At 42.1% G+C, this 26,157-nt stretch overlaps 1 protein-coding gene across 5 annotated transcripts in view; it reads right to left on the reverse strand.

Moving 5' to 3' along the window:
- Positions 1–587: 587 nt before the first annotated feature.
- The window catches only part of SLC37A3 (solute carrier family 37 member 3), a 35,506-nt gene continuing 9,936 nt past the window's right edge, over positions 588–26,157 (reverse strand). The window contains exons 4-14 of one of the 5 annotated variants that reach the window (XM_065883684.1): positions 23,964–24,047; positions 21,983–22,128; positions 16,604–16,700; positions 14,350–14,434; positions 13,437–13,615; positions 11,079–11,220; positions 9,443–9,544; positions 8,784–8,831; positions 7,671–7,822; positions 3,604–3,669; positions 588–1,967 (exon numbers count right to left, since the gene is read on the reverse strand). In XM_065883684.1, the coding sequence (XP_065739756.1) occupies positions 1,875–1,967; positions 3,604–3,669; positions 7,671–7,822; positions 8,784–8,831; positions 9,443–9,544; positions 11,079–11,220; positions 13,437–13,615; positions 14,350–14,434; positions 16,604–16,700; positions 21,983–22,128; positions 23,964–24,047 (1,194 nt within the window). In that variant the 3' untranslated portion in view covers positions 588–1,874. The remainder of the gene's footprint in view (positions 1,968–3,603; positions 3,670–7,670; positions 7,823–8,783; positions 8,832–9,442; positions 9,545–11,078; positions 11,221–13,436; positions 13,616–14,349; positions 14,435–16,603; positions 16,701–21,982; positions 22,129–23,963; positions 24,048–26,157) is intronic. The other 4 variants (XM_065883685.1, XM_065883686.1, XM_065883687.1 and 1 more) reach the window with 4 other exon arrangements.

A 26,157-nucleotide genomic window follows, 5' to 3' on the forward strand; every position in this document is an offset into this window, starting at 1 on the left:
CTATGGCCTTTTCTTCAAGGGAAAAAAAAAATAAGAAAGTTAACTCTTAGGAGTTCTTTAAAGCTAACATGTATGTAGACTGCCAGAAAGAGAATAGGAAATATACCCATAGTGCAAGATATAATTTCATTCAGTGTTGAGCAGTCATTTTATTTATAATTTCATTTCAGGTACAACTTGGCGGCTACAGAGAGGTCAGAGGAACACCTGTCCAGCTAAGTTTAAACTTGAGAAAGAAAACAATGGTTGGTGTCAGGATACGAAGATGTGACCACACTGATTACGTAGGGGGAGAGGAAACTCTCAGCCAAATGTCAGACAGGGGCTAAATAATCAAAATGGGGTTCATCTAGAGATGATTCTTAAGTTACAACTAGGCAGCTCATCCAAACTCAGCACAATCTTACACAAAGGGGAAGGGAAGGCTTTCACAGAATGTAGTAGAAATAGACCTGTACAATCTGGCAACACTGTAGGGTCAGTGAATAGTCACCAGGGAACACTCAGTAGCAGGAAATTGCAAGGCATGAGTCACATTCTACAGCGCGGAGCTCACGGTATATATAAAATAACCAGGTGGACAGATATTTATTATAAAAGTCAGTTTATTTTCCCTTTCTGTGTTTCATATTTTCCCTTTTTGTCAGTAATGAGCAATTAACTGATTGGAAATCTGCTTGATTAAATAACATTAACAAGTTCATAAACGCACCACATTTGAGAGTATAAAGCAAGAGGTTGAAAAATATTCCCTAACCCAATGCAAATTAGGCAGCCCTCAAAATTGCACAGTTTTCACCTGTTACCTTCCATAATTTAAAATATATATACAGTATGACCTTAAAATATTGATAATTAGTATAGAATTCACAGCCTTGAAGACATATATTCTACAAACTTCTAAAGAATAGATACCTAGATACACCTCAGGCCCTAGTAATCCATTAATGTGATTCAAGGTCACATACTTAACACTTACAGGGCCAAAAGGTCCTTCTTTTTTCTCTAATTCTAGTCTTCTGCTGAGGTAATGCAAGGAACCCAGCTGCGACAGAGATCAATCCTCTGAAAATAGGGCTAAGCACATTAGCTTCCTAGTGGATCCTAAAGTTCCCAGAGAACAAATCTGGAGTTGAGTACTTCAGTTGTAAATTACACACTGGCATGTTCACAATTGAGGTACCTTATGGTCCTTGAAAGGAAGACTAAAGACTTCCAGGAGCCAAAGGGAATTCTGAATGAAGACGGAGGAGAAGAAGTTGACAATCACTTGAAGATATTTCTGCTTCTGGAGCTGAACGACTTTAGAGCAGATACAGAGTGACTGAGCCAATCAGCATGTAGTGTGATTTTTCCCACCGTGGTTAACAAAGGGATCCTCTGTCCAAGCAGGCTTACGCTGGACCCAGCTAGAGTGCTTTATCCGGATTTGATGCTTCAGAGATGAGGCACGCTCTGCAAACTCAGGACCAAAGCAAAATGCAACGATCCTTTCTATTCGTGGAGCACGTCACTGATACAAACCATGCCTGACTGCCTTGTGGTCACTCGGCTTTCCAGACTGGAGAACCTGGGTCCAAGTCCAATACAGCATTTACGGTTAAAGGAATAAACCTCCACAGGCCAACAAAGACACTGGCAGATTCACAGGCCATTCAGTACATTCATGAAACAACAGCGATAAAAATCATTAACAATAATTCCTGTAGTGTAGAAAAATAGCCCAGCCTTCACTCTGGTCAGCATCTCCGGTGGCTGACACTGTTGAAAGAGGCTTGACAATCTGAGGTTATGCTGGAGCTCTTAAGACAACCCCAAAATAAGGTGAATGAAAAGAAATAGTCCTGATATTCTTGTTCTTTTGTGGGCACCAGTCACCCACTCAATATGCGAGCTTCTCGTCTTTGCATAAGATAGCATATTTCCCTCACTATTAATGGTGAAATAAATAGAATTGTGCAACTTGTCTGTGAAGAGAAAAAAGCATTGAACATGCAGTGACAAGTTAATTAATTCTGTTAGAGCATCATGTTTTGAACATAATAATGAATTTGGACAATTACATTCTTTTTGACTTCGTACAAGGACAACTCAATCTTTAATGAATTAGAAAATGATTTTGAAAATTACAGTTAATATTACAAAATACTTAATGTTACATTACAGTCTCCAAAAAAAGAACTAAGGTACACAGATTAAATAACTCGTAGGTAGGGCAGAAAATTGATACTGGAGCTCAGATTTAAACAGTGTTTCTTCTAACAGATTCAGTTTTCTTTCTATTACATTTCTAGTATGATCATACCAACAGGTTCATCAGGAGATACTTCCCTCTACTCAGAAGTAGATGACCGAGTTATACGGCCCAGTCTGTAGAAGCTGGAGGGCACTCAGGCAGAAGAAAGCATCCTTTGTGATAGCAGAGTACATAAGCCTTAAGGCAGCTCCAGGGGATTGCAGGTGCTGAGCTATCCCAAAGGCTCCTTGGACAGGCTGGAGGACAGCATCTAGACTTGGGCAATGGAGGCTGCCTCCAATTAGGATGCCCTAGATTTAGGGACAGGATACTGAATGCATCCCCTGGTGAACGAAGCCATCACCAGACTCTCAAGTAGACCTGTCTTGAGCACCGTCTCAATATGTGATAAGAGTATGTCACATGCTTATTCAAAAGAGAGCAATGTTTTAAAAGCACAAGGCCTTATTCTGTATTGGCTGTTTCCCAGAAAGTATAGAGTTCCAGCCAAGAATGTCGAAGGCACAACAGATATTTTCTCAAGAGACTCGAGGTTCATTTTAGAACTTGCACACCACAGTGTTAATTACAGCAATGCTTCTTTTTTAACCCTATGTGGCTTGGCATACACATTTCCTTCAGAATTCCCAAATTATATTTAGCAGACAGAGAGTACTCTGGAAGAGTACCCTGATTAATGGTTGGGGGTATAAGCCTCTCTTCGTTTTTTCTGGAATTATAAATGACAATACTCATTAGACTCAGGTCAAGGGCAAACTAACAGCCCTTTCCTTCCTTGAAAAATGAATGTGTCTTTCAGAATAATAAAATGTTACTTTTCACAAAAGAATCTTTAAAAGCGGTCAGCAGTTTTGTTGATTTAAAAAGTGATTTAACCATAAAAAGAAATGAACTATTGATACATGCAACAACATGGATGAATCTCAAAATAATTATGCTGACGGAAAGAAGCAGACAAAAATACATAGTGTATGATTCCATGTATATAAAACTCAAGAAAACGCAAGCTAATCTATAGCAACAGAAAGTGCTCAGTAGTTACCTGGAGAGAGGTGGGATGGTGGAGAGGCAAGAGACAGGGATTACACAAGGGCCATGAAGAAACTTTTGGGAGTGATGGATACATTTACTGTCCTGATCGAGATGATGGGTTCACATACATGCATGCACATACGTTAAACTGTACGAAATTTTACTTGTTAAATATATGCAATTTATTTTAAGTCAATTATTCCTCAACAAAAAAAACTACTTTGCGTGTAAAAAAAGTGATTTAAGTAAATGCTTTGAACTAATTTAATTTAAAAACTACTAGTTTAAAAAAAACAAAAAGGGCACACACTTACCATAAGAATGAAAAAGTAGAAAACCCACATCCATCCTAGGTTGTCCTGGATCAAAGACACTAAATACTAAAAGGGAGAAAAAGAAATCACAATATAATCCTTTATAAAATAATAAACTGAAGTAGCTAAAAAGTAGATTAGGGCTTCCCTGGTGGCGCAGTGGTTAAGAATCCGCCTGCCAATGCAGGGGACGCGGGTTCGAGCCCTGGTCCAGGAAGATCCCACATGCCGCAGAGCAACTAGGCCCGTGCGCCATAACTACTGAGTCTGTGCTCTGGAGCCCACGAGCCACAACTACTGAAGCCCACGCGCCTGGAGCCCACGCTCCACAACAGGAGAAGCCACTGCGATGAGAAGCCCGTGCTTCAAAGAGTACGACTGCAACAAAGAGTAGCCCCTGCTCACCGCAACTAGGGAAAGCCCACGCACAGCAACGAAGGCCCAATGCAGCCAAAAATAATAAATAATAAAATAATTTTTTTAAAAAAAGTAGATTAAACATATCTCTTCTAGAAAATAAAAAGGAGTTAGGATTTGTATAGTGTTTTGCAGTTTGCAGAGCTCTTGCATATACATGCTCCTATTTAAGCTTTATTGACACCCTTCATTTGGTAAGCTGGCACAGTCCAAAATCTGTGTAACAGAAGGCACAAGTCCAGGAGGTATATTTTTTTTCACTTTTCTATTAAGAGAGGATGCTGGGGACTTCCCTGGTGGCGCAGTGGTTAAGAAACCACCTGCCAATGCAAGGGACACGGGTTTGAGCCCTGGTCCGGGAAGATCCCACAAGCCATGGAGCAACTAAGCCCATGTGCCACAACTACTGAGCCTGCGCTCTAGAGCCCGTGAGCCACAACTACTGAGCCCGCGCACCTAGAGCCCGTGCTCCACAACAAGGGAAGCCACCTCAGTGAGAAGCCCATGCACTGCAACGAAGGGTAGCCCCCACTCGCCACAACTAGAGGAAGCCTGTGTGCAGCAACGAAGACCCAACGCAGCCAAAAATAAATAAAATAAAATAAATAAATTTATAAAAAAAAAATTAAGAGAGGATGATGAACAGCCTCAAGTCACTTCCATTTAATCAGTCCTTCTTCCAGTGAATGGTACTATAATTGATGCTTTTAAAAATAGTTCGTCTCCGCAACTTTCCTGGTGGTCCAGTGGCTAAGACTCCACGCACCCAATGTAGGGGGCCTGGGTTCGATCCCTGGTCAGGGCACTAGATTCCACATGCCACAACTAAGAGTTCGCATGCCGCAACTAAGACCCGATGCAGCCAAATAAATAAATAATTTTTTTTTAAAGTTTGTCTTTTAAGTATACCACTCATTTTTCAATTACACTATTTGCTCATAGGATTACTGTATGACTTTGACACTCTACAGCACATTCTTTTATTTTCAATTAATAAAAGGTATCCAATAGTTTTTAACCCATGCTCTTTTAAAAAAAAAAATACATGTAACACAAAGCTTGCCATTTTAACCATCTTTCAGTGTACAACTCAGCAGCATCAAATACATTCATGATGTTGCACAACCATCACCACTACCTATTTTCAAAATTTTTCATCACCCCTAACGGAAACTCTGCACCCATTAACTCTCTGCAAGAACTCTCCATGGCCCCTCTCCTCAGCCCCTGATAAACTCTAATCTGCTTTCTGTCTCTATGAATTTGCCATTCAAGATATTTCATGTTAAGTAGGATCACACAATATTTTTGTGTCTGGCTTATTTCACTTAGCATAATGTTGTTAAGGTTCATTCATGTTGTAGCATGTATCAGAACTCCATTCCTCTTTATGGCTAAATAATATCCCATTGCATAGATATACCACACTTTGTTTATCCATTCATCTATCAACGGACACTTGAGTTGTTTCCACCTTTTGGCTACTATGAATAACGCTGCGGTGAACATCGGCAAACAAATATCTGAATCCGTTTTCAATTCTTTGGGGTACAACATACCTAGGAGTGGAATTGCTGGGTCATATGGTAATTCTATGTTTAACTTTTTGAGGAACCACCATAGTGTTTTCTACAGTAGCTGCAGGATTTTACATTCCCACCAGCACTGTATGTGAATTTCTCCACATCCTCACCAACACCTGTTACTCTTTTCTTTTGTTTTAACTACAGCCATCCTAATTAGGTGTCAAGTGGTAGCTCATGTTTTTGCTTTGCATCTCCCTAAGGATGCTGAGAATCTTTTCAGGTGCTTACTGACCCCTGGTATATATCTGTCATGAGGCGTCGTCCCTATGTTTCCTTCTAAGGGCTTTATTAAGTCCATATTAAGTCATGGAGTTTGGGATTTCATACCTCAAGCAATAGAAAATCATTCAAAAATCAACATGGCGGGGGAGTGAGTAAAGCTAGCTATGTTTTAGTCCTGGTCCTGCTTCCCAAACCATGAAAGTCAACCTAATGCTGACCCATGTTCACAGACAGGGATCATAACACTGGCAGGCATTCTAAATGAAAAGAAACTCCTTGAAATGCTAATTACAATATACCCATTTGATTAATGAAGAAAACATTAGTTGGGAAGGAAAACTTAAAATACAGTAATTTCAGAAAAGGATGCCCAATACCCCTTATATGAAGACATCTGAACAGGTGGCCAATAGCATTTTTTTAGTTCCTACTCCAGGACAAATTTCTCCTACCTTTGCTAAGTTTGTTTTTCCTTTAGTCTCAGAATCAAATATGCTAACACACTGATCCTATAAATCATTCATTCTACAATCATTCCACAAATATCTGAATGTCTACTGTGTGCCAGGCACCGTTCCTGGTACCAGGGCTACAGTAGAACACAAAACAAATAAAATGCAGCCCTCGTGAAGCTCACCTTACAGTGGGAGACACAGACATTAACAAATAAATGTGTAATATATGGCTGGGTGGAGACCAGCATTAAGATGGTGTATCTCCCTCAGTATTTGCTCTTGCATTAACCACTAGCAGTCGGATACCACTGATCCACCCCCATTAAGCAGCAATCTTCAAGGCCATTTAATGACCTCAATGTCAAAACTACAAGCCTTTTTCCTTCCATTCTCTTTCTCCTGACCTCTCTACCTCTATGATCTGAGTAACACCCCTCCTCAAATTCTGGCTTCCTGTTTCTGTAACCATTGGACATCCTCTGAGGTTTTGCCTATATTTTCTTTCCCCATTAAACATCACATCACTTCCACGGTTTCAACCATTTTATCCACGCAGTTGATTCTCAAATCCACATTTTGCAAAATCCACATTTTGCAATGACCTAGAGTAGTATACCCTAGGCGAGGCATGACTCATGACTGTCCCAGAGAAGGGATGCCTTTCTGAAGCTCAATGTAAGCAAAAAAGAGCGATTTGAATAGTTCTGATTACCTAGAGTAGGCCAATCTTAGCCCAGAAGATCTCAAACTTTAGAGTGCATAAGAATCGTCAGGAAGGCTTGCTGAAATACAGATCCCCAGGCTCTCACTCAGCAAGTCTACAGTAAGCTTAGTGTTCGGTACTTTAATGAACCCCCAGATGATTCTGGCATAAGACATTTATGAACCGCCTTTTGAGACACAGTTGTAGGAAGCAGAGTAAGCGACTCAGGGCAGCTGCAGAGTCCATGGCAATTTCTGGCAGGGATCCACGGGAAGAATGTGTGTACGTGTGTGTGTCTGGTAGGGGGAGAGAGGCAGGGCCTGCACGTCAGGTGTGGGGTAATGAGAAGCATGTGTCTCATGGCCTCCTTGGAGTGCCAAGTTCAGGCTGGAAGAAAGGAGTGGCGGGCTGGGACTGGAGAATCTGTCTTATGAGGTGTTAGCTTCTTTTCAGACAGGAAGAATCTAGAGGTAAAGGTGGAAAGAAGGAACTGATAAATGTAGAGCGACCTTCCACACTAAGTCACATCAGCTGGACCTCAGAGACTAAAAACCCAAGGCTTTCAGTACAGTGCGCTACAGCACAAGAGTGCCACCCTACTGTGGCCCAGGGGGTGGGGCTAAACTCTGCCACCGCTGAAGAACTGCTGAGCACTCCATGTCAAGCCCTCCCCTGCTCTCTCACCTGGCCCACTGCAGCTCCAATGCTCCCGGTTCCATCAACTATTCCTGTGACGGTCGCCAAAGCCTCAGTGCTGCCTTGGATCAGCTCCTGACGACCCAGGTCCGCAGAAATAGCAGAGCTAATCATATTAGAAGGTCCACCAATAAAAAATCCTGACGTCATAAACAGAACAGGTTCTTATTAAGACACTATTTGTAACAACGCTAGGAATCTACTGAATAAAGCAAACTCTTAATCCCAATACTCCAATCAGTATGTTGGAGAGAAACAAAAAGAGGGGAAAAAAATAACCAATAAAAATGGAAACTCCCCCAGATAGTAACATCTTCAAACTAGTTAGCATCCACTTTTCTCTAGAAAATAGAGGGAACACACAGCCTTCTAATCCTGTGAAGTGCACACGCATCGACAACTAACTGCACTAGCTTGTCAAATTCTCTTATGATAGAGGTGCAGTGCAGAGCATCTGACTGCCCAAATTCAACCAAACGTATTGAAAAAAAAGAGACAGGAGAAAAAGCGATTTCAGTGGCGTAGGGGGTTCCATCGGCCACTGCTCGCGGTGAGGCTGTCCAAGGACTGAGCGGGAGTTGGCCCGTGTGACTCTGTCCATGAGGCTGCATCAGTCCCACGTGCCTCATAGAGCAGGAGCAGCTCCCACTATCCTATGATCTCAAGTTGAAAAATAAGAATTCTTCTATAACACGGTCCCTAATTGCACTCAATTGTTTCACCTGGGGCTCAAGTGAAGCAATTCTGACCAATTCCAACACAGGAGGAAAAACTAGCTATACTGGACCTTTTGAAAGCTGGTGAATTGGTTTCCAATGCGGCATCTTCCTAAGCCACTTCCACAAGTAACATGAGCGGGTGGGGCAGCAATCAAAAATCTTAGGAAACCTCTGTCAAAAGGGACTGCCTCTGTCACGACAGGACTGAGGAGGTCACACGAGAGCAGAGAAGCAGGATCTGAAGGAGGCATCTTTCCTTTTTACCTTCTGAGTTCTCTATAATTGGGGTTTTAGCATTATTCAAATTGAAGGAGAAATCAGTTTCCTCTTTTCCTTTTTCCTTACAGAGGAACAGTACAGTGAAATGGAGCCTGTGCCATACCTGTGACAGCCATCAGAAGCGCATTGATGGACTTATCATTTGGAGAACCTGTGAGGAAAGACACAGACACAGAACAACGATCTGAGGAGCGCATTACGTGTGCCTCCCCCCAACAGTACACACAGATCTGGGCCTGGATCTCCGTGACCTCACAGATCGCTCCCAGGGACAACAAGCGCGTACAGCTCCATCACCACCTCCCCCAGGTTTTATTTGTAATGTCTGCTTCTTGCTGGTGCTCAAGCTAATGTGACTTCTAAAAGCTTACAGGAAAACTCTACTTCTATCTCAGCAGCATCTTAAGGGACATATACCAAACCTACTAATTACCATCTTTCCTCTTTTGAAATCTTGTCCCTTTTATTGTTTTATTGGCTCTAATGCTGCCACTCTGGAGCCTACCCTTGAACAAAGCATATACACTCCCAAGCAAGCTTTTAAACAAACTAACAAAGCAGAAGAGACGCCAGTTTCCTTCCCAACACAAATAAAACTATGTGATACTTTTAGCGGCATTTACAGGACAATACAAAGGTCCCATATTATGCCTTTGTGGCTGGTCTCAACTATCCCCCCAGGGTTGATCACTGACTCAAGGCAAATAAATGCCTTAGTCCTAAGAGATGAGGAAAACAGTTTAATTGCAAGGGAATACTCACGACTATATCCAACAAGGGACCCGACGGCCAGAAGCAGACTGAGAGCTAACACTGGGGCTCTCTTCTGTAGAACATCAGAGATGAAGCCTTGCAGAGTTCCACCTTCAAGCACAAAGAGTGAAACCCAATCAAAATGTCTAATTTAGCTCAGTTACCTGACTCTTGCTTACCGCATACCCTCCACCTGCGATCAGGATCCTAACACTGGTCCATCCAAAAAGAGAGCTGGCTCTCCTAAAACATTTCCTCCGTAATTTCCTTTTAGAAAGGTTACCTGACTATTAACTGCCATGATGGCTGATGGGGATGGGACACCACAAATAAGGGAAAATCATCAAAACTACCCCACTGTTCCTTGCTGTTTTTCCTTCTCCAACCAGCTGTGAAGGCTTTTCTGCTTTTTATTTTAAAAGATAATTAATTAAGGACTGTGCTTCATCGGCTATTAGTAGTAGTGAACATAAATATTCACTAAAATTAAGTGCAGCAATCATGGTTTGGTAGTAACTAATAGGTCAAGACGTTTAAAAGAAGTGATGTGGATCCTTGAAGCAACGCAGTCACATTTAGATGCATTCCTACTTGGAGTCTAGGGGCAGTGGGACACCTGGTACACCCTCATGAGAAGTACGTGCAGGTCTAAAGGCAGCAACCTCACCTTGGCTCTGGATCTAAGAATAAGGGCACACAAGTTCAAATACAGCAACAGTATATCACCTAAGGATACACTGTGCTTTCATGCGCTCAGGGCAGTTTAGTCTTTCCACACTTCTAAATGTAAACATTACAAAAAGGATATTAAGGTTCTGCCATAGCCATATAAGCAGTACCCACTAACATGCAATCTGTACATATGTCTGATTTTAAAGTTTCCTACTTCCTTGTTTACACTTCCAGTTAGAACAAAAGGTCACTGTTAAAATCTGCTGTGGGGCTTCCCTGGTGGCGCAGTGGTTGAGAGTCTGCCTGCCAATGCTAGGCGACACGGGTTTGTGCCCTGATCTGCGAGGGCGTGGAGCGGCCGGGCCCGTGAGCCACGGCGCTGAGCCTGTGCATCCGGAGCCTGTGCTCCACAACGGGAGAGGCCCGCGTACCGCAAAAACAAACAAACAAACAAACAAAAAATCTGCTGTGTACAATGAAGCAATTGCAAAGCAAAAAAATTAATCCCTGCTATTATTCCTACCTTTATGATCTGACAATCAATACACTAAGCTAGTATGTTTCCCTTCTTTGGCTGCGGTGTGGTACATAAAATGAACACGTTCACATCCTAACTTGAATCTCTGACATACAATTTGCTTTACAGCTAAGCTATCGCTGAAAGTGTACAAAGGGGTTACACTTAAAGGGATCAGAGAGAGACATCCCTGCACTTCCCAAGACAAAAGAACTGATCCATCAACAAAGGACTGAGAAAAAAGAGCCCTATAAATCACAGGGCTGCCATAGGCTAGGTCTTCTTTTCTAAGGACTTTCTTTTTTTAGGAGTTTGGCTATTTACTCATAGGACAGTTTAGGAAAAATAGCTGTGGAATAAGTAATAAAACTTTAAATGATGCCAGATTTCATAACCCAGTAAAATATGACTAGTGACTAATTCTTATTACAGAAAAAGATGTATCACTGGCCTTACCTATAATTCCTCCAACATCGTACCAAATGGACAGCTTGTCGGCTTCAGCCTCCTTCCATCCGAAGTTATTACTCAGATAAAAGGGCAACCAGAAGAAGAAGGAGTAATTCACTAACTTCAAGCAGGCATAGGCCAGTGAATACTATAGGGAAAAACATCCAACTACCAGTAAGGAACAAACGGCACAACATAACTACCATGTAAATGTAATTAAACAACAAAACAGAACAGAGGAGTTTGGGGCGAATAGTACCTGATTTTCAAATTAAATGTTTCTACAAATTCCTATTTGCCTGACTTTACCCAGTCTCCCTCTTCTCTTCATCCCCCCTTAGCGTCTAGAAAGGCAGTACAGTAGGCCTTGGGATAAAAAACACATAGGACTACTCCTTAATTGTCCCCCCACTTTCTTCTTTCAGTTCTCTGGTAGAAGCAAACCAGTGTTTTGAACCTGCAAGGTAGGGCACATACTCATATTTCTTTATATAGATAAAAATAAAAGGTATTCATGCCACTGACTAGCACTAACCATACGCAAACGAATCCAGTAACATCACAGCCTTTATTGCAAGCAGCCAGACTTTTTTGGCTCTACTTCCTGTGAAGTTAACATTATGGACAATGCAAAGCAATGGGACTGGACTACGGTTCCAAGGTCTTAAGAAAAGCATCAACATGAAAACTACTTTCACGCTGTAGTTTCCACAAGCTTTGAGTCAAAAGTGAAAGAACAGGATCGTCATGAGTCTTGTGGCTCTAGGTTGAGGAATGAAAGTTACAGCTGCCTTAAGATGGCAGCGGGGCTGAGAATCCTATATTCAACACATTATTACCAGGAAATCCTGACATTTAGCATCAAAGGAAAAAGGGGGAGGAACAGAGAGACTGACTTCAAAGGGTGTCTGGCTAGTATATTCTTTTCCCTGGAGCTGCCAGTTATTCCCTAGGTATCACTTGTTTGAAAGCAGCTTCCCAGGCAGGGCAGCAGCCACCCCCTAGAGAGCCAAATCCCAATCATGAGTGCATTTTGTCCAGACAGCCTGCCACAAAGACAAAGGAATTAAGTTAACTGGATTTCCTTTACACCCTGCCCGTGGCAGGGAACAATAGCTTGTGAAACACAAAGCAATAGCAAAAGAGGGCCACGTTTAGTCACAACAAATCTAAGTTCTGTCTCAGAAATTAACCTATTACCAGCAGAACATTTTAATAACTACTTTAAAAAATACTGATCATTAGCATAAGAACAGGCCCAAAGGAACTTGCATTTCCCTTGTATTACACATCATCTTTTGGTTGAAGACTTGTGGGAACTTACACTTAAATTTTAACTCACGCTTAAACTATCTTGTTTGTAAATGTCAGTTCTCTTAGCTTGGGGGCAGGTAGAAGGGAACTGGAAAGTATGAAATAGGACAACCTGCAGACTCTGAATTTACTGACGGGTTACGTTCATAAAGCACCATTAAACAATAAAATAAAAAAGGTGCTTATTCACAATACAATAACCCAGTGTTACAGACTCCAGGGAGGACTGGTAGGTTTTCTGTCCATAGGAAGGGGAACTGAGACACGAGGACGGGCTGAGTGACTTACCCCAGGCCTAGTTAATGGGTAAGCTGGCAACATAACCTAAGCCTTTTAACTTCCACTCCCATGCTAGAGCGCCCAAAACACCAAGACAGAAAAACTGCAGCAGAAGGGCTTCAGTTTAGACATTAGGAAAAAACCTAACTGTAAAGGTTGCGGAAACACTGGAATGCATTACCAGGAAACGCTGTGGAGTATTCTGCTCTGGACCTTTAACAGAAGGGAAAACTTTTTTTCCCCTAGAATAGTAAGGATATAGGCAAATCAAACAGACCTAACGAACCACTCAAACCTCTCTTGGGCTATTTATAATTCTATAAGACTTCCAACAGGCCAAAAGGTATATATTTTAAAATATCAAATTTGCCTTCTTACTCGAAGGCTAGACCACGGTCAGCAAATTCCAGCTCACGGGCCAAATACGGCCAGGCCCATTTGTTTCGTATCGTCCATGGACTCCTTTCCTCTACTGAGTTGAGCGATTGTGGCAGAGACTGTATGGTGCCCCCAAAGCTGAAAACATTTACTAACTGGCTCTGTACAGAAAAGGTTTTGCCAAACCCTGCATTAGATTTCAGATAAAACTTCAAGTGGTGCCAATACAGAAACAAGCTGAGGGCCAATATTCACTATCGCTCTGAACATATATTCCTAAAATAAAGTCTCAGAGAGAAGTGAAATACTTCAAGATGCTTTATCCCAGGCAGAGTTACTATCCCGGCTATAACATCTCACTGGCTGTGGTAAGGAGATTTGAACAGGCTTTACCGCTATAACTCCGGGAAGGCAACAAGCCTGGTAAAAGCTTATCGCCTTGACTTGGGTAATAGTCTTGTCTTCTTGGATTGAATAATTAGGCTCAGCGTCATCTTCATTTTCAGCACCACTAATTAATGGCCTGTGTGAGTCGTCTTCAAAATTTTCTTCGGCCTCAATACCTGGGAGACCTACAACAAGAGTGACATCCATGTTTACAGAGGGTCCTCCAGGTGCCCAGCACTGGGCTAAGTGCTTTGCATGCATCATTACTTACGGGGTCCATGTTATTTTTATTTCCATTTTACAGAGAAGCTACTAAGGTTCAGAGTCCAAGGTCAATTAAGGTCACACAGCTAATGAGCCACAAACCCAGGCCTCTAATTTTCCTTGACCTGGCTTCAAAGCAAAGCTTTTTCAACTACATCACAGTATCTCTCTTACATAATACCAAAAACATCATTAATTACGTGCTCTTAAACTGACGTGTCTCTTTAGTATACTCAAAAGATAGAAGAATCATACATCTATCTGCTTCTGTGGTTTCACTTGTACACGTTCTGTATTTAACCACAGATAAGCATCACACTAAATTATTTTTACGAAGGAAAAGAAATCTGTCTCAAGAAGTGAAATTCGAAATACATCCATGCTAATTTCTAGCCAGCAACTCCATTATAAAACCCATTTGCAAATGATGAGTTTTCCCTGAATCTATAAAAAGGTGAGCCTCACTGCCTCAAACATTTGCAGCTGTGCCAGGAGAGGCCGCAGCGTCAACAGGATACAAACAGCAATACTGCTCCTTGCATTCACTGAAAGGAGCTCACAGTTCTCCTAGGAAGAAAGAGATAGGCTGTTCTGGCCACAGGTTTCTCTTTGCCTATAATAGTAAGACGTTCTGAGTAGAAGAGCAGCTTCTCACCAATTTCTTCGGGTGATACCAAGAGTCCAAAGAAGATGATGATCCCACCAGCAAACTGCACGGCCGCCGTCACCAGAAAGGCATACTGGAGGGGGAAGGGAAAGGTGTTCCTGACGCATCTGAGATGCTCATTAAAGGCACATTCATTAGAGGCACACGGGGGAGGACAGGGCGACTGGAAAGGAAATGAGCGCTGAGCGCCTAGCCTGTGCCAGGCACTGAGCTAAGTGTTTTACTTGTGTTTTCTCAGAAGTTTTTCCCAGGGACTCTATGGGACTCAGAGAGGACAATTAAGGTCCACGGGACACTGAGTGGTACTATTACGATCATGAAATCAGAACTAGCTCCAAAAGTAATACTCCTTACACTACTTGGCCTCCTACAAAAGACAGTATCTGCCCTCAAAGATATTTTCCAGTTGAGGGGATTAAACAGTCCACAAAATAATAGTATAAGGCAGCATGTAGCTGATAAATGAGAAGTTTCCTAATAGGAAACAAACAGAGGAACTGAATTCAGAAGAAGGAAACAGCTAAAGAGGTTGAAGGAGGGAGACAATGCTTTAGGGAGCAGCTGAAAATCATAGCAATTGACCACCTTTCCTGGCACGGCTGAGGCAAAGGCACCGGGTGGGAGGGAGACGGAAAGCCTTCTGCGTGGTGGGAGCTGAGGGCTTCTGCTGGGGGTAACGGGGAAGAACACTGACTTGGAAAGGTGCTATCCAGATGAAAGACTCAAGAGCCAGGCTGCATCGCTGAATATTATTTTATTTAAGAGTGGAGCCTGATGCAGATAGACAGGTGACAAAATTAGTTTTTCCAGAAGTCAAATCTGGGAGCAGCACGTAGGGCGAACTGAAATTCCCATCTGAGCCAATTAGTACAATCCAGGTGTGAAGCTAAGAAACCTGGGAAAAGGTGAATGTGAACACAGGAAGGACTTCCCACTGGCCCTAACTAGACGAGAATTCTTCAGGAACCAAACACTTGGTGAGCAGCTTAAAAATGGATCTGCTGCTTTTCAAAAGAGCAATTTACTTATTAGGGTTTTGAACAGGCAATAGGCTGACAATGATTCAAGCAACAAAACGTAGAAGATGTATAGTTAAACCCTCCCTCCCATCCCTTCTCCCAGCCATTCAATTCTCATTTTTCCACATATAAGCACTGTTATTTCATTTTTACTTTCCAGAGATTGTTTTGGAAACATACAAGCCAATACAATAGATACTCTTTAATTCTTCCTCCACTTCACACAAATGGCAGCATTCAACACACACGGTTATGACCCTTGCTTTCTTCACTTAACACACCATTGAGCTGTTTCCCTGTCAGGACATTAGGGCTGCATCATTCTATTTCACAGCTGCACAGCATTCCACTCAATAGGAGTTCCTTAGTATAACGATTTCCCTTTTGGTTGACATCTGTTACCAATCTTTTGCTATTACAAATAATGTTGAAGTAAATAACCTTGTAGATGTATCTCTCTGTACATGCTGAAGTATATTCACCAATGGGATTAATTCACAGATGTGGAACTGCTTGGTGAGAGCCATTATAATTTTGATAGACCATACTGACCCCAAGAGGGGTTATTTACTCTCCCATCTGCAATGCCTGTTTTGTCACATCCTCATAAACATGTTACCAAGCTTTGGGGTTTTTACCAATATAGTAAGTATACGGTGTTGTTTCTTTTCTTTGTTTTTTTTACAGTGTAGTTTTAATTTGCATTTCTCTGCCGACTAACACCTAAACGCCATAAGGGTAGAGATTTTTGTCTCTTGGTCAGGGCTCTATTCTTTACTGCCTTGGGGCACTTAGAGGAGCTTAAAAATATTTACTGAATGAAGGAATAAATTCTGAGTGAAGTGGAATACCCTGTCGTATGTTTACAAGCCATTTCTATTTCCTTTTCATGAACTACAGAGTCAAATACTTTACCTTTCTTTCCGTGTGTTGGTCTTTTTCTTATCAATTTGTGGGCATTCTTTATATATTAAGGAAATTAGCTCTTTATCTGTAACATGAGTTGCAAATACTTTTCCCCAACCGATATGTCTTTACATTTGGTTGTTTTTCCATGACTAATTTTTTAACGTGCTTGAATTTACCAAGAGTTTGTCCACTCTTAATACAAACCTTGCCCCACCCAGACATAGCTCTAGGTCATTTTAAATGGTCACAGGATTATTTCCTAAAATAGAAAATATATTTATATACTCAAGAAAAAGCTAGAAAGAAACACCTACCTCATAACCATACTGCAGAACGGAAGAAGCTAGACATGCTCCCAAAATATTGCCCACTGAGGCACAGGCACTCCAGAGACCAAAAACAACTCCTCGTCTATGATGGGAACAGTGCAAAACAGAAGACAATAGAATCAGAAGGGATTTTATGTGCAGTTCAAATATACAAAATGGCCAAAATAGTGCAGGTTCGCATTTCAAAGAATCAATATTCTATTTTAACGTTTTTTTAAAGTACACCCAAATGGCAAAACATCAGGTAGGTCTCTTCTAACTCTAAGATTTTATTATAAGTTCAATTTGGGGCTCACTGAAAAACACCATTAAGAGAATTTAAAAAGACAAGCCACAGATTGGGAGAAACTATTTGGATATCATTTATCTGACAGAAGACTTGTCACTGGAATATAAAGAACTCTCAAAACTCAATAAGGTGAAAAATAGACAATGCAATAAAATGTTAAGAGAGTATAAATCTACAATAATCTCAAATACAAAGTTTCTGAAAAAGGGGCAAAAGATTTTAATAAATACTTCACACACAAAAAAAATAAGATGCGGAATTCCCTGGTGGTGCAGTGGTTAAGAATCCGCCTGCCAATGCAGGGGACACGGTTTGAGCCCTGGTCCGGGAAGATCCCACATGCCATGGAGCAACTAAGCCCGTGCGCCACAACTACTGAGCCAGCGCTCTAGAGCCCACAAGCCACAACTACTGAGCCCACGTGCCACAACTACTGAAGCCTGCGTGCCTAGAGCCCATGCTCCGCTACAGGAGAAGCCACCGCAATTAGAAGCCCGTACACTGCAACGACGAGTAGTCCCGCTCACCACAACTAGAAAAAGCCTGAGTGCAGCAACAAAGACCCAATGCAGCCATAAAATAAATTAAATAAATAAATAAATTTATATTAAAAAAAAAAAAGAATCCGCCTGCCAATGCAGGGGATACGGGTTCAATCCCTGGTCCAGGAAGATCCCACATGCCACGGAGCAACTAAGCCCGTGTGCCACAACTGCCTGTGCTCTAGAGCCCGCGAGCCACAACTACTGAGCCCGTGCGCCCTAGCGCCTGTGTGCCGCAACTACTGAGCCTGTGTGCTGCAACAAGTGATGCCCACGCGCGTAGAGTCCATGCTCCGCAACAAGAGAAGCCACTGCAATGAGAAGTCCATGAACCGCAACCAAGAATAGCCCCTGCTCACCGCAACTAGAGAAAGCCTGCGCGCAGCAACGAAGACCCAACACAGCCAAAAAATTAAAAAAATAAAAAATAAATAAGATGCAAATAAGCACAAGAAAAGATGCTCAACATCATCAGACATTAGGGAAATGCAAATTAAAACCACAAGGAGGTATCACTACACACCTACTAGAATAGCTAAAATCAAAACACAATGAGCATACCAAGTGTTGACAAGGATGTATAGCACCTAGAATCATTATACTCTGCTGGTGGGAATGTAAAATGGTTCAACCACTTTAGAAGAAATTGCCAGTTTCTTAAAAAGATAAACACACCCCTATCGTATGATCCAGCCATCCTACTCCAAGGTATGTATCCAAGGGAAGTGAAAGCATATGTCCATACAAGGATTTGTCAACAAATATTCACAGTAGCTTTACTAGTAAAAGCCGAAAACTAAAAGCCTGAATGTTCACCAATAGGTGAACAGATAAATTGTGATATAATGGATGACTCCTCAGCTATAAAAAGGAATGAACTATCACTGCAGACATGAATTAATCTCAACGTTACTGTGCCGAGTGGAAGAACACAGTCAAGAAGACACACTGCGTGATTCCATTTATATAAAATTTTAGAAAATTCAGATTAAAGTGACAGAAAGCAAATCAGTGGTTGACTGGAGACGGCAGTGGGAGGGAGGAATTACCAAGGGGCATGAGGAAACTTTGGGAGTGATGGATATGTCATGATCTTAATTGTGATGATACTTTTACAGGTGCATGCCTGCCAAAACTCATCCAACTGTACCCTTTGAACATGTGCAGCATATTGTATACCTCAATAAGGCCATCAAAAAAAATGGATATGTGCATGAAGAGTCTGTGGAAGGGAAACTAGCTATTACAATAGTCCTGGAGAAAAACAACTAGCTCTGGACATAGGCAATGGCAGTAGGGCTGCTGAAGAAAGAAAAAGACAAAAAAAAAAAGCAGTTGAGAAAAATTAATTTTTTTAACGTTTAAATTTGTGTATTAGGACTTCCCTGGTAGTGTAGTGGTTAAGAACCCACCTGCCAATGCAGGGGACATGGGTTCGAGCCCTGGTCCGGGAAGATTCCACATGTCACAGAGCAACTAAGTCCGTGCGCCACAACTACTGAGCCTGCGCTCTAGAGCCCGCAAGCCACAACTGTTGAACCCATGTGCCACAACTACTGAAGCCCGCACACCTAGAGCCTGTGCTCTGCAACAAGAGAAGCCACCGTAATGAGAAGCCGGTGCACCACAACGAAGAGTAGCTCCCCACTCGCCACAACTAGAGAAAGCCCGCGCGCAGCAACAAAGACCCAACATGGCCAAAAAAATAAATCAATAAATACATAAATAAATTCTTTTTAAAAAGTATGTGTTACATTTTAAAAACTAATATTAAAAAATAAATTTGTGGGCTTCCCTGGTGGCGCAGTGGTTGAGAGTCCGCCTGCTGATGCAGGGGACATGGATTCGTGCCCCAGTCCGAGAAGATCCCACATGCCGCGGAGCGGCTGGGCCCGTGAGCTATGGTTGCTGAGCCTGCGCGTCCAGAGCCTCTGCTCCGCAACGGGAGAGGCCACAATAGTGAGAGGCCCACGTACCACGAAACAAACAAACAAACAACAAAAAAATTTGTATTTTATTCTACTTAATACATATCAATAACACACGGTGTTAGGTCTAGGTTCTTCAGCTCTTTCAACATTTTTATAACCTCACTGAGACAGAAGGAATCTTAGAAATGAACAGGTAGACAACATTTAACAGTGAAAAATAAAGTCTTTTCAGAAGTCCCAGCTCTGCCACCTCCAGCTGGGTGATCTCCAGCAAGTCCCAGCCCAGGCTCAGGGCTCTCATCTGGAAAGCGCTGTGCTCCTCAAAGGAATGAGTGCAGTGACAGAGTTGACAGTTTGGGTCTGCAAGGGTGTACCTACTAGTACTACCTGCCTCAATGTGTTTTAAAAAACTATGACCCCGACGACGGGAGGAGGGACACGATTCAGCCAAGGTAATAGCTTTCCAAGGCAACGTCCTCAGTGGATCACAAACCTCCCAAGAGCATCCTAGAGGGTCTGAATAACACTGGCTGACCAAAGACATGATTTCAGAAGAAACTGGCTGAAAACAACTGTGACTTTAAGTTATAGTTTTATTGGTACTTCATGGTTTATTGTTACATTTCATAGGAAGAGTCACTGTGTGTCAGGCAATGCATCATTGATTTCACTTACTAGTGTTACTTGCTTAAAAACAAGCTGTCTTACTTTCAAAAGTAAACTGTAATGGCTTTCTTGAATTTGTGACTGAGCCAGAGAAATAATCAAGGTCAGCCTACCCAGTCACTGCCACCTACCACCAAGTGTCACCCAATTTATAAAAGTTCAGATAAGGATTATCTCAAAATTATACATGTCAAAGTGATTATCCTTGAAGTGACAGGATTTCAGGTGGTTTTACCTTTATTTCTCTGTGTTCATTTATATTATCTGGTTTGGCTACAATAATCAAGTAACCTTTGTATAATTTTCAAAAATCACGCTTGGAAAGAAGTTATGTTAAAAATCTTAATAAAAATAAATAACACACAAGCAGACAGCATCTCCTACTCCAAAAGAAAACTAAAGTATCCCAGGGGAACGCGTACCTCCGAAAATCAATTCTGTTAAACCAGTGACACTAGAGTTGGAAAGAACTGGAAATCACTAGCACACTGAACATAATCAGAGCATTCTCATTAAGCGGTGCTGATTCTAACCACAAGGTATTTTACAGGTGAACTTCCACAACAATACAGAGCTCATTAGCCAGCAAGCACCTCTACTCCTACTACGAGACTGGGGAAGCTGGAAAACCGAGCGGAGTTGGTCAAAGCATGCACTGATCACCGCGGCGGGTGGATAATGCCTGCTGTGTACACTGGTCCCTACGTAAAAGAGTAAACAAACAAAAAACATAGAGCCATCGATGAAATAAATGTGCATCTCACAACACATAAATATTTATCCAGGACAAATGATAGAAATCCAAATTAACAGTATTCCTAAAGGCAGAGTGTCATAAACAATGATAAACAACAAAGGCAGAGTGCTACAAACAACAATAAACAACAAAGCCAAGTCTTTGGGTAGCTCAATTTATTTTCTATCCTGTAAATTTAGTATGGTTCTTCTTGAGTGGCAGTAGGTGCCCATCCTCAAGCCATGGCCCCTGCCACACACACACAAACTCACATACAACTGATAAGTACTTAAAGGTTTATGGAAAAAATGGCCAACTTAACTAAGCCCCAAAGTTTGACATTCTTCATCTGCATTTTCCTTTTTTTCTTTTTTTAAAGGGAACTTTATTTTTTGTTATTTATTTATTTATTTTTGGCTGCGTTGGGCCTTCATTGCTGCGTGCAGGCTTTCTTTTGTTGTGGCGAGCGGGGACTACTCTTTGATGCAGCGTGCAGGCTTCTCATTGCGGTGGCTTCTCTTGTTGTGGAGCATGGGCTCTAGAGTGCGCGCGCTTCAGTAGTTGTGACTCGGAGGCTCAGTAGTTGTGGCGCACAGGCTTAGTTGCTCCGCAGCATGTGGGATCTTCCTGGACCAGGGCTCGAACCTGTGTCACCTGCACTGGCAGGTGGATTCTTAACCACTGCGCCACGAGGGAAGCCCCATCTGCATCTTCTTGAAGCCTTTGCTCTGTGACCTCAGGGCAAGCCCTATGGATAACTTCTGGCCTCAGTTTCCTCATCTTTAAGAAGGTTAAACTAGATCACTGAGTCTCAAAAAAAGGGAAAGCAAAACCCACAGGAAGATACATGATGAGATGGCATGTGAGATTTGTTATTATGGTGTGTTATTTATGTTCTCTAAAGGGAAGATTTAAAAAAAAAAAATTTGAGACGTACGGCCTTAGCCACACTCAATATCTGACCATGGCCAGGAGACTGCTGTGAATGAGTCCCACAGGCTAGACCATATCTAGGGTCCACATTATTTCCAATGTACTTTGACATGAAACCTCCTCTCCCAGCTGCTCTAAACTTTCTAAAATAGAGGGAAGACGTGGGTGGTGTCGAAGGGATCAAGTGCATTGACTCTGACAAGTCTTGAACAATCCCATATTAAAACTACTTAAGTAGAGAAATGAAAGAAGGAGGAAGTGGCATACCCAGCTTTCCCAAACCAGTTGCCCATAACAGCAACGACGCACGGCCAACCAGAGGACTGCAGCAGGCCATTCACGATCCACAGGCTACAGTATAGCCCCTTATTGTAGAAATGCAGCCATTCTGTGAGAGTGCCAAAGACAAACACCTTAGAGAAGAAGAAAGAAAAAGACACATGTAACATCCTTGTGGACACCCCGACTGAAGACCCTATGTGAAAGATACAGTCAATGTCTGGGGCCTGAGAGACGTGTGGCCAACTCTTCAGATGCTCCCGCCCAGAGTAGTGCTGAGTGAGACCACCGCCAAACCACCCTCACCAGAGAGGCAGAGATGGCAAAGAGCGTAAAACGCAGCGAGGACCATCCTTCCAACTTGCATCTTCAACTCTAAAAGGTTAAGTCCCCATTGTTGGACCTCTTTTTACATTATTTCCCTTTCCTCTTGTTTATGGAAGACAGCTCTGGGGACTACCTGACTTCACATGTTTCAATATCGTTAGAACAGCCCAGGCACATCATGAGGACCAGAAAGCGTCAGCTATTGTTAACACCATGCCTAATAAGTGCATTGGCGTAACTTGTGATTGGCTCAATCATTTGGTGGCATTCATCAAAGGACTGCTTTTTTCCAGGCTCTGCTCCGCGTGGGCGTGTTATTTGTAGTCAGTCTCCTTCGGGAATATTTGGCATGGGTTTCAAACTGGTATGTCTAATACTGTATGATTCCAGTTATATGACATTCTGGAATGAGCAAAGCTATAACAACAGAAAAACAGTCAGTGCCTGCCAGAGGCTGGGGCAGAAGGAAGGGTGGCAGTTACACAACTATACTCACTTGTCAAAGTTCAGGAGCGTACACTAAAAAGGGTGAGTTTATTGAGTCTATGTACATACTTCAATTTTTCAAAAAACGTAAAAAAACAAACAAGAAAGTATGTATACAGGTTTAAAAATAGTATGTATATATGTGTGGGTGAGCAGCTTGTGAATAAATAAAGTGCTTCAATCTCTGAAATAGAAAAAGAAGTTTTTCCCCATACACAAATGGCAGACATTGAAAAACAACAATAGAGTCTAACTAAACTCCACGCTTTCATTCAATCAACAAAAATTTATCACCAGATGCTTATAAGCAAATAAAGATGAATCAAATATGGACCTTGCCCTCTATAGCACTTAATACACCAGCCACTGTTCCAAATGCCCCACACATAGTAACACACAGAACCCTCACTGCAACCCCAGGTGGAGGTATTCAAAAGGGGAGGCTAAAGCACACAGAAACCGTAGCTGGAAACTCCCGGGGAAGGACTGAAACCCAGGCGGTGCAGGTCTGGGGAAGTCTGTGGTCTTAATCACCCGACTGCAGGCTCCTAGGGAAAGCAAGACCGACACAGAAACAAGCAGGCTGAGCAGCAGACAAGAGAAGTGCCTTCAAGGAAATCCAGACACGGGAGCTCAGGACAGGGAAGGATGACTTCCGGGAGTGGGGCTGGTAAAGTAAGGCATAATGAAACAAGAGTCATTTGGCCAATGACTTGAAGGAGACGCTGAGTTATACTATCAAGAGCTGAACAGAGAGCATTCAAGGCAGGAAGAACAGCAGGAACGATAGCCATGAGGTAGAAGGGAGCAGGATATGTTAGGGCCACAAAAGGTATTGATAGTTTGATGTGGGAGTACAGAGAGGTGAAGCACAGGACAAACATGACTGTAGAGGCGGGCTGGGACAGGTTCTCGGGGGCACTGGATGCCAGGCGAGTTATGCTTTGATTTTGCTGGTGACTGAGAATCAAGCAAGGGGCATGATTGAAGTCATACTTTAAAGACATACCTAAGCGAAAAGGCACAGAAGGGATTAGAACACTGAAGATTAATTTTTCTATTCTATTCTATATACAGAAGTGGGGGACTGCTTGGATTGTAAAATACCTGGCTGAGACAACAGTAATAGTAATAAGAATAACACCTTTCAACTTACCACTAATGCAGAGGAGCACATGCCAAAAGACAGAACCCATCGCAAATTAAGCCGGTCCCCAACGATACCACTGATGAAAAGGCCCTAAAAATAAAGCATTTTATTTTATAGCTCTGGATAACAACACAGCCTGGAAAAAGTGAAATGCATTCCAAAGCAAACAAGGCGAGGCAAACAAAACACAAAAATTAAATCTCATTCTCGTGCCTAGCCTAGCCGTCTAAATCACTTTCACTAACATTTCAGGAAATGACAATTGTTTCTGCACACTATACTGTAAATACTTCATGCACCAAGACAGTACGATTCAGTGCAAATTTCCATTCTATTTGATCCCAACTGCCTAAGAGACTGAAAAGAAAAGAAAAAAAAAAACAAAAACAAAGAATAATTCTAATAAAACAAGCACACAAATATGTTTCCTCTTCTAGAATAGATGAACTCCTAAACATCAGTTACCTGCTTTCCCAAAGGGATTCCTCTTAGCCATTTGCGTTCTGAATTAAGATGTTACGTGTCCTGCAGAACAGAAGCTTCGGGGGCACATGCACTGCCTGCTTAATCTGACCCTTGGGTTTCATGACATCACGAGGCAAGGAGAGCACGGAGGCAGAGACAATAATCAGTTGAAGAGAGGCACAAATGTTCTGCCTTCTGCTCTCCTCCCACTGAGTGGCAGGAATTAAAATGCCGAGATCATGGCAGCAAGGCAGCCAAAAAGCTAAGGGCAACACACTTTAGGTTTCTTCCACAAATATGCAAAATGAATAAATGTCTTGACTGAATACCTAAATTCAGATACAAGTGTTTCTCATAAATTGACTACATTATAAATATAGCTGTATAAATATATCTATATTAGAGAAAATTTAGATGATAAACGGCATAATAAATGTTTCTCCCTCATTATTGTCAAGCTTTCACTACCTCAAAAGAGGCACCCGCAAACATTAGAGAAGAGTCTATGTTCTATAGCTCCAATTCACATGGTCTTATACTATATATAGTAAAGGGGGGGGGCGGTGGTGAAGAAAATCTCTCAATTATGTTTCAGATTAGGCAACCAATTTATTCTGTATTGCTCCAAAGGTCCACACAATACCTGGCAGTTACAGAAGGAAATGCAGCTCAATATAAAGAGCTATGATCACTGGTTTTTCATGGCATTTATCTTTTATCTCCTAAACCTATTTAATCCTATAGACAACTATTATCATCATAATTCTGTATCATCATAACTCTGTAGGTAAGGAAACTAAGTATCAAAAAAAGGTTAAATTCCATTTTGATACGAAGCTTATCATAGCTAGTTGGTGGTGGTGAGCTAGTGGTTCCATGAGACGACACAGCCTCTTCTAAGGCTGAAGGAGAAGCATCACTGGGAGTGCTCCAGCCAAAGCCAAGCGATCCTGTATAGGGATTTTGTACAGAAAAGGCTGTCCTGATCATCAGAAAATCTACAAACAACAAATGCTGGAGAAGGTGTGGAGAAAAGGGAACCCTCTTGCACTGTTGGTAGGAATGTAAATTCCCACAGCCACTATGGAGAATAGTATGGAGGTTCCTTAAAAAAATAAAAATAGGGCTTTCCTGCTGGCGCAGTGGTTGAAGAGTGCGCCTGCCGATGCAGGGGACACGGGTTCGTGCCCTGGTCCAGGAAGATCCCATGTGCCACATAGCGGATAGGCCCGTGAGCCATGGCCGCTAGGCCTGCACGTCCAGAGCCTGTGCTCCGCAACGGGAGAGGCCACATCAGTGAGAGGCCCGCGTACCGCAAAAAAAAAAAAAAAAAAAAAAAATAGAACTACCATACGACCCAGCAATCCCACTACTGGGCATGTACCCAGAGAAAACCATAATTCAAAAAGACACATGCACCCCAATGTTCATTACAGCTCTATTTATAATAGCCAGGTCATGGAAGCAACCTAAATGTCCACTGACAGACAAACGGATAAAGAAGATGTGGTGCATATATACAATGAAATATTACTCAGCCATAAAAAGGAACGAAATTGGGTCATTTGTAGAGACATGGATGGACCTAGAGACTGTCATACAGAGTGAAGTAAGTTAGAAAGAGAAAAATAAACATTGTATATTAATGCATGTATGTGGAATCTAGAAAAATGGTATGGATGAACTGGTCTGCAAGGCAGAAACAGAGACACAGATGTAGAAAACAAACGTATGG

Source organism: Phocoena phocoena, chromosome 9 (assembly GCF_963924675.1).
Source record: "Phocoena phocoena chromosome 9, mPhoPho1.1, whole genome shotgun sequence".
In the NCBI taxonomy this organism is placed as follows: Eukaryota; Metazoa; Chordata; class Mammalia; order Artiodactyla; family Phocoenidae; genus Phocoena; species Phocoena phocoena.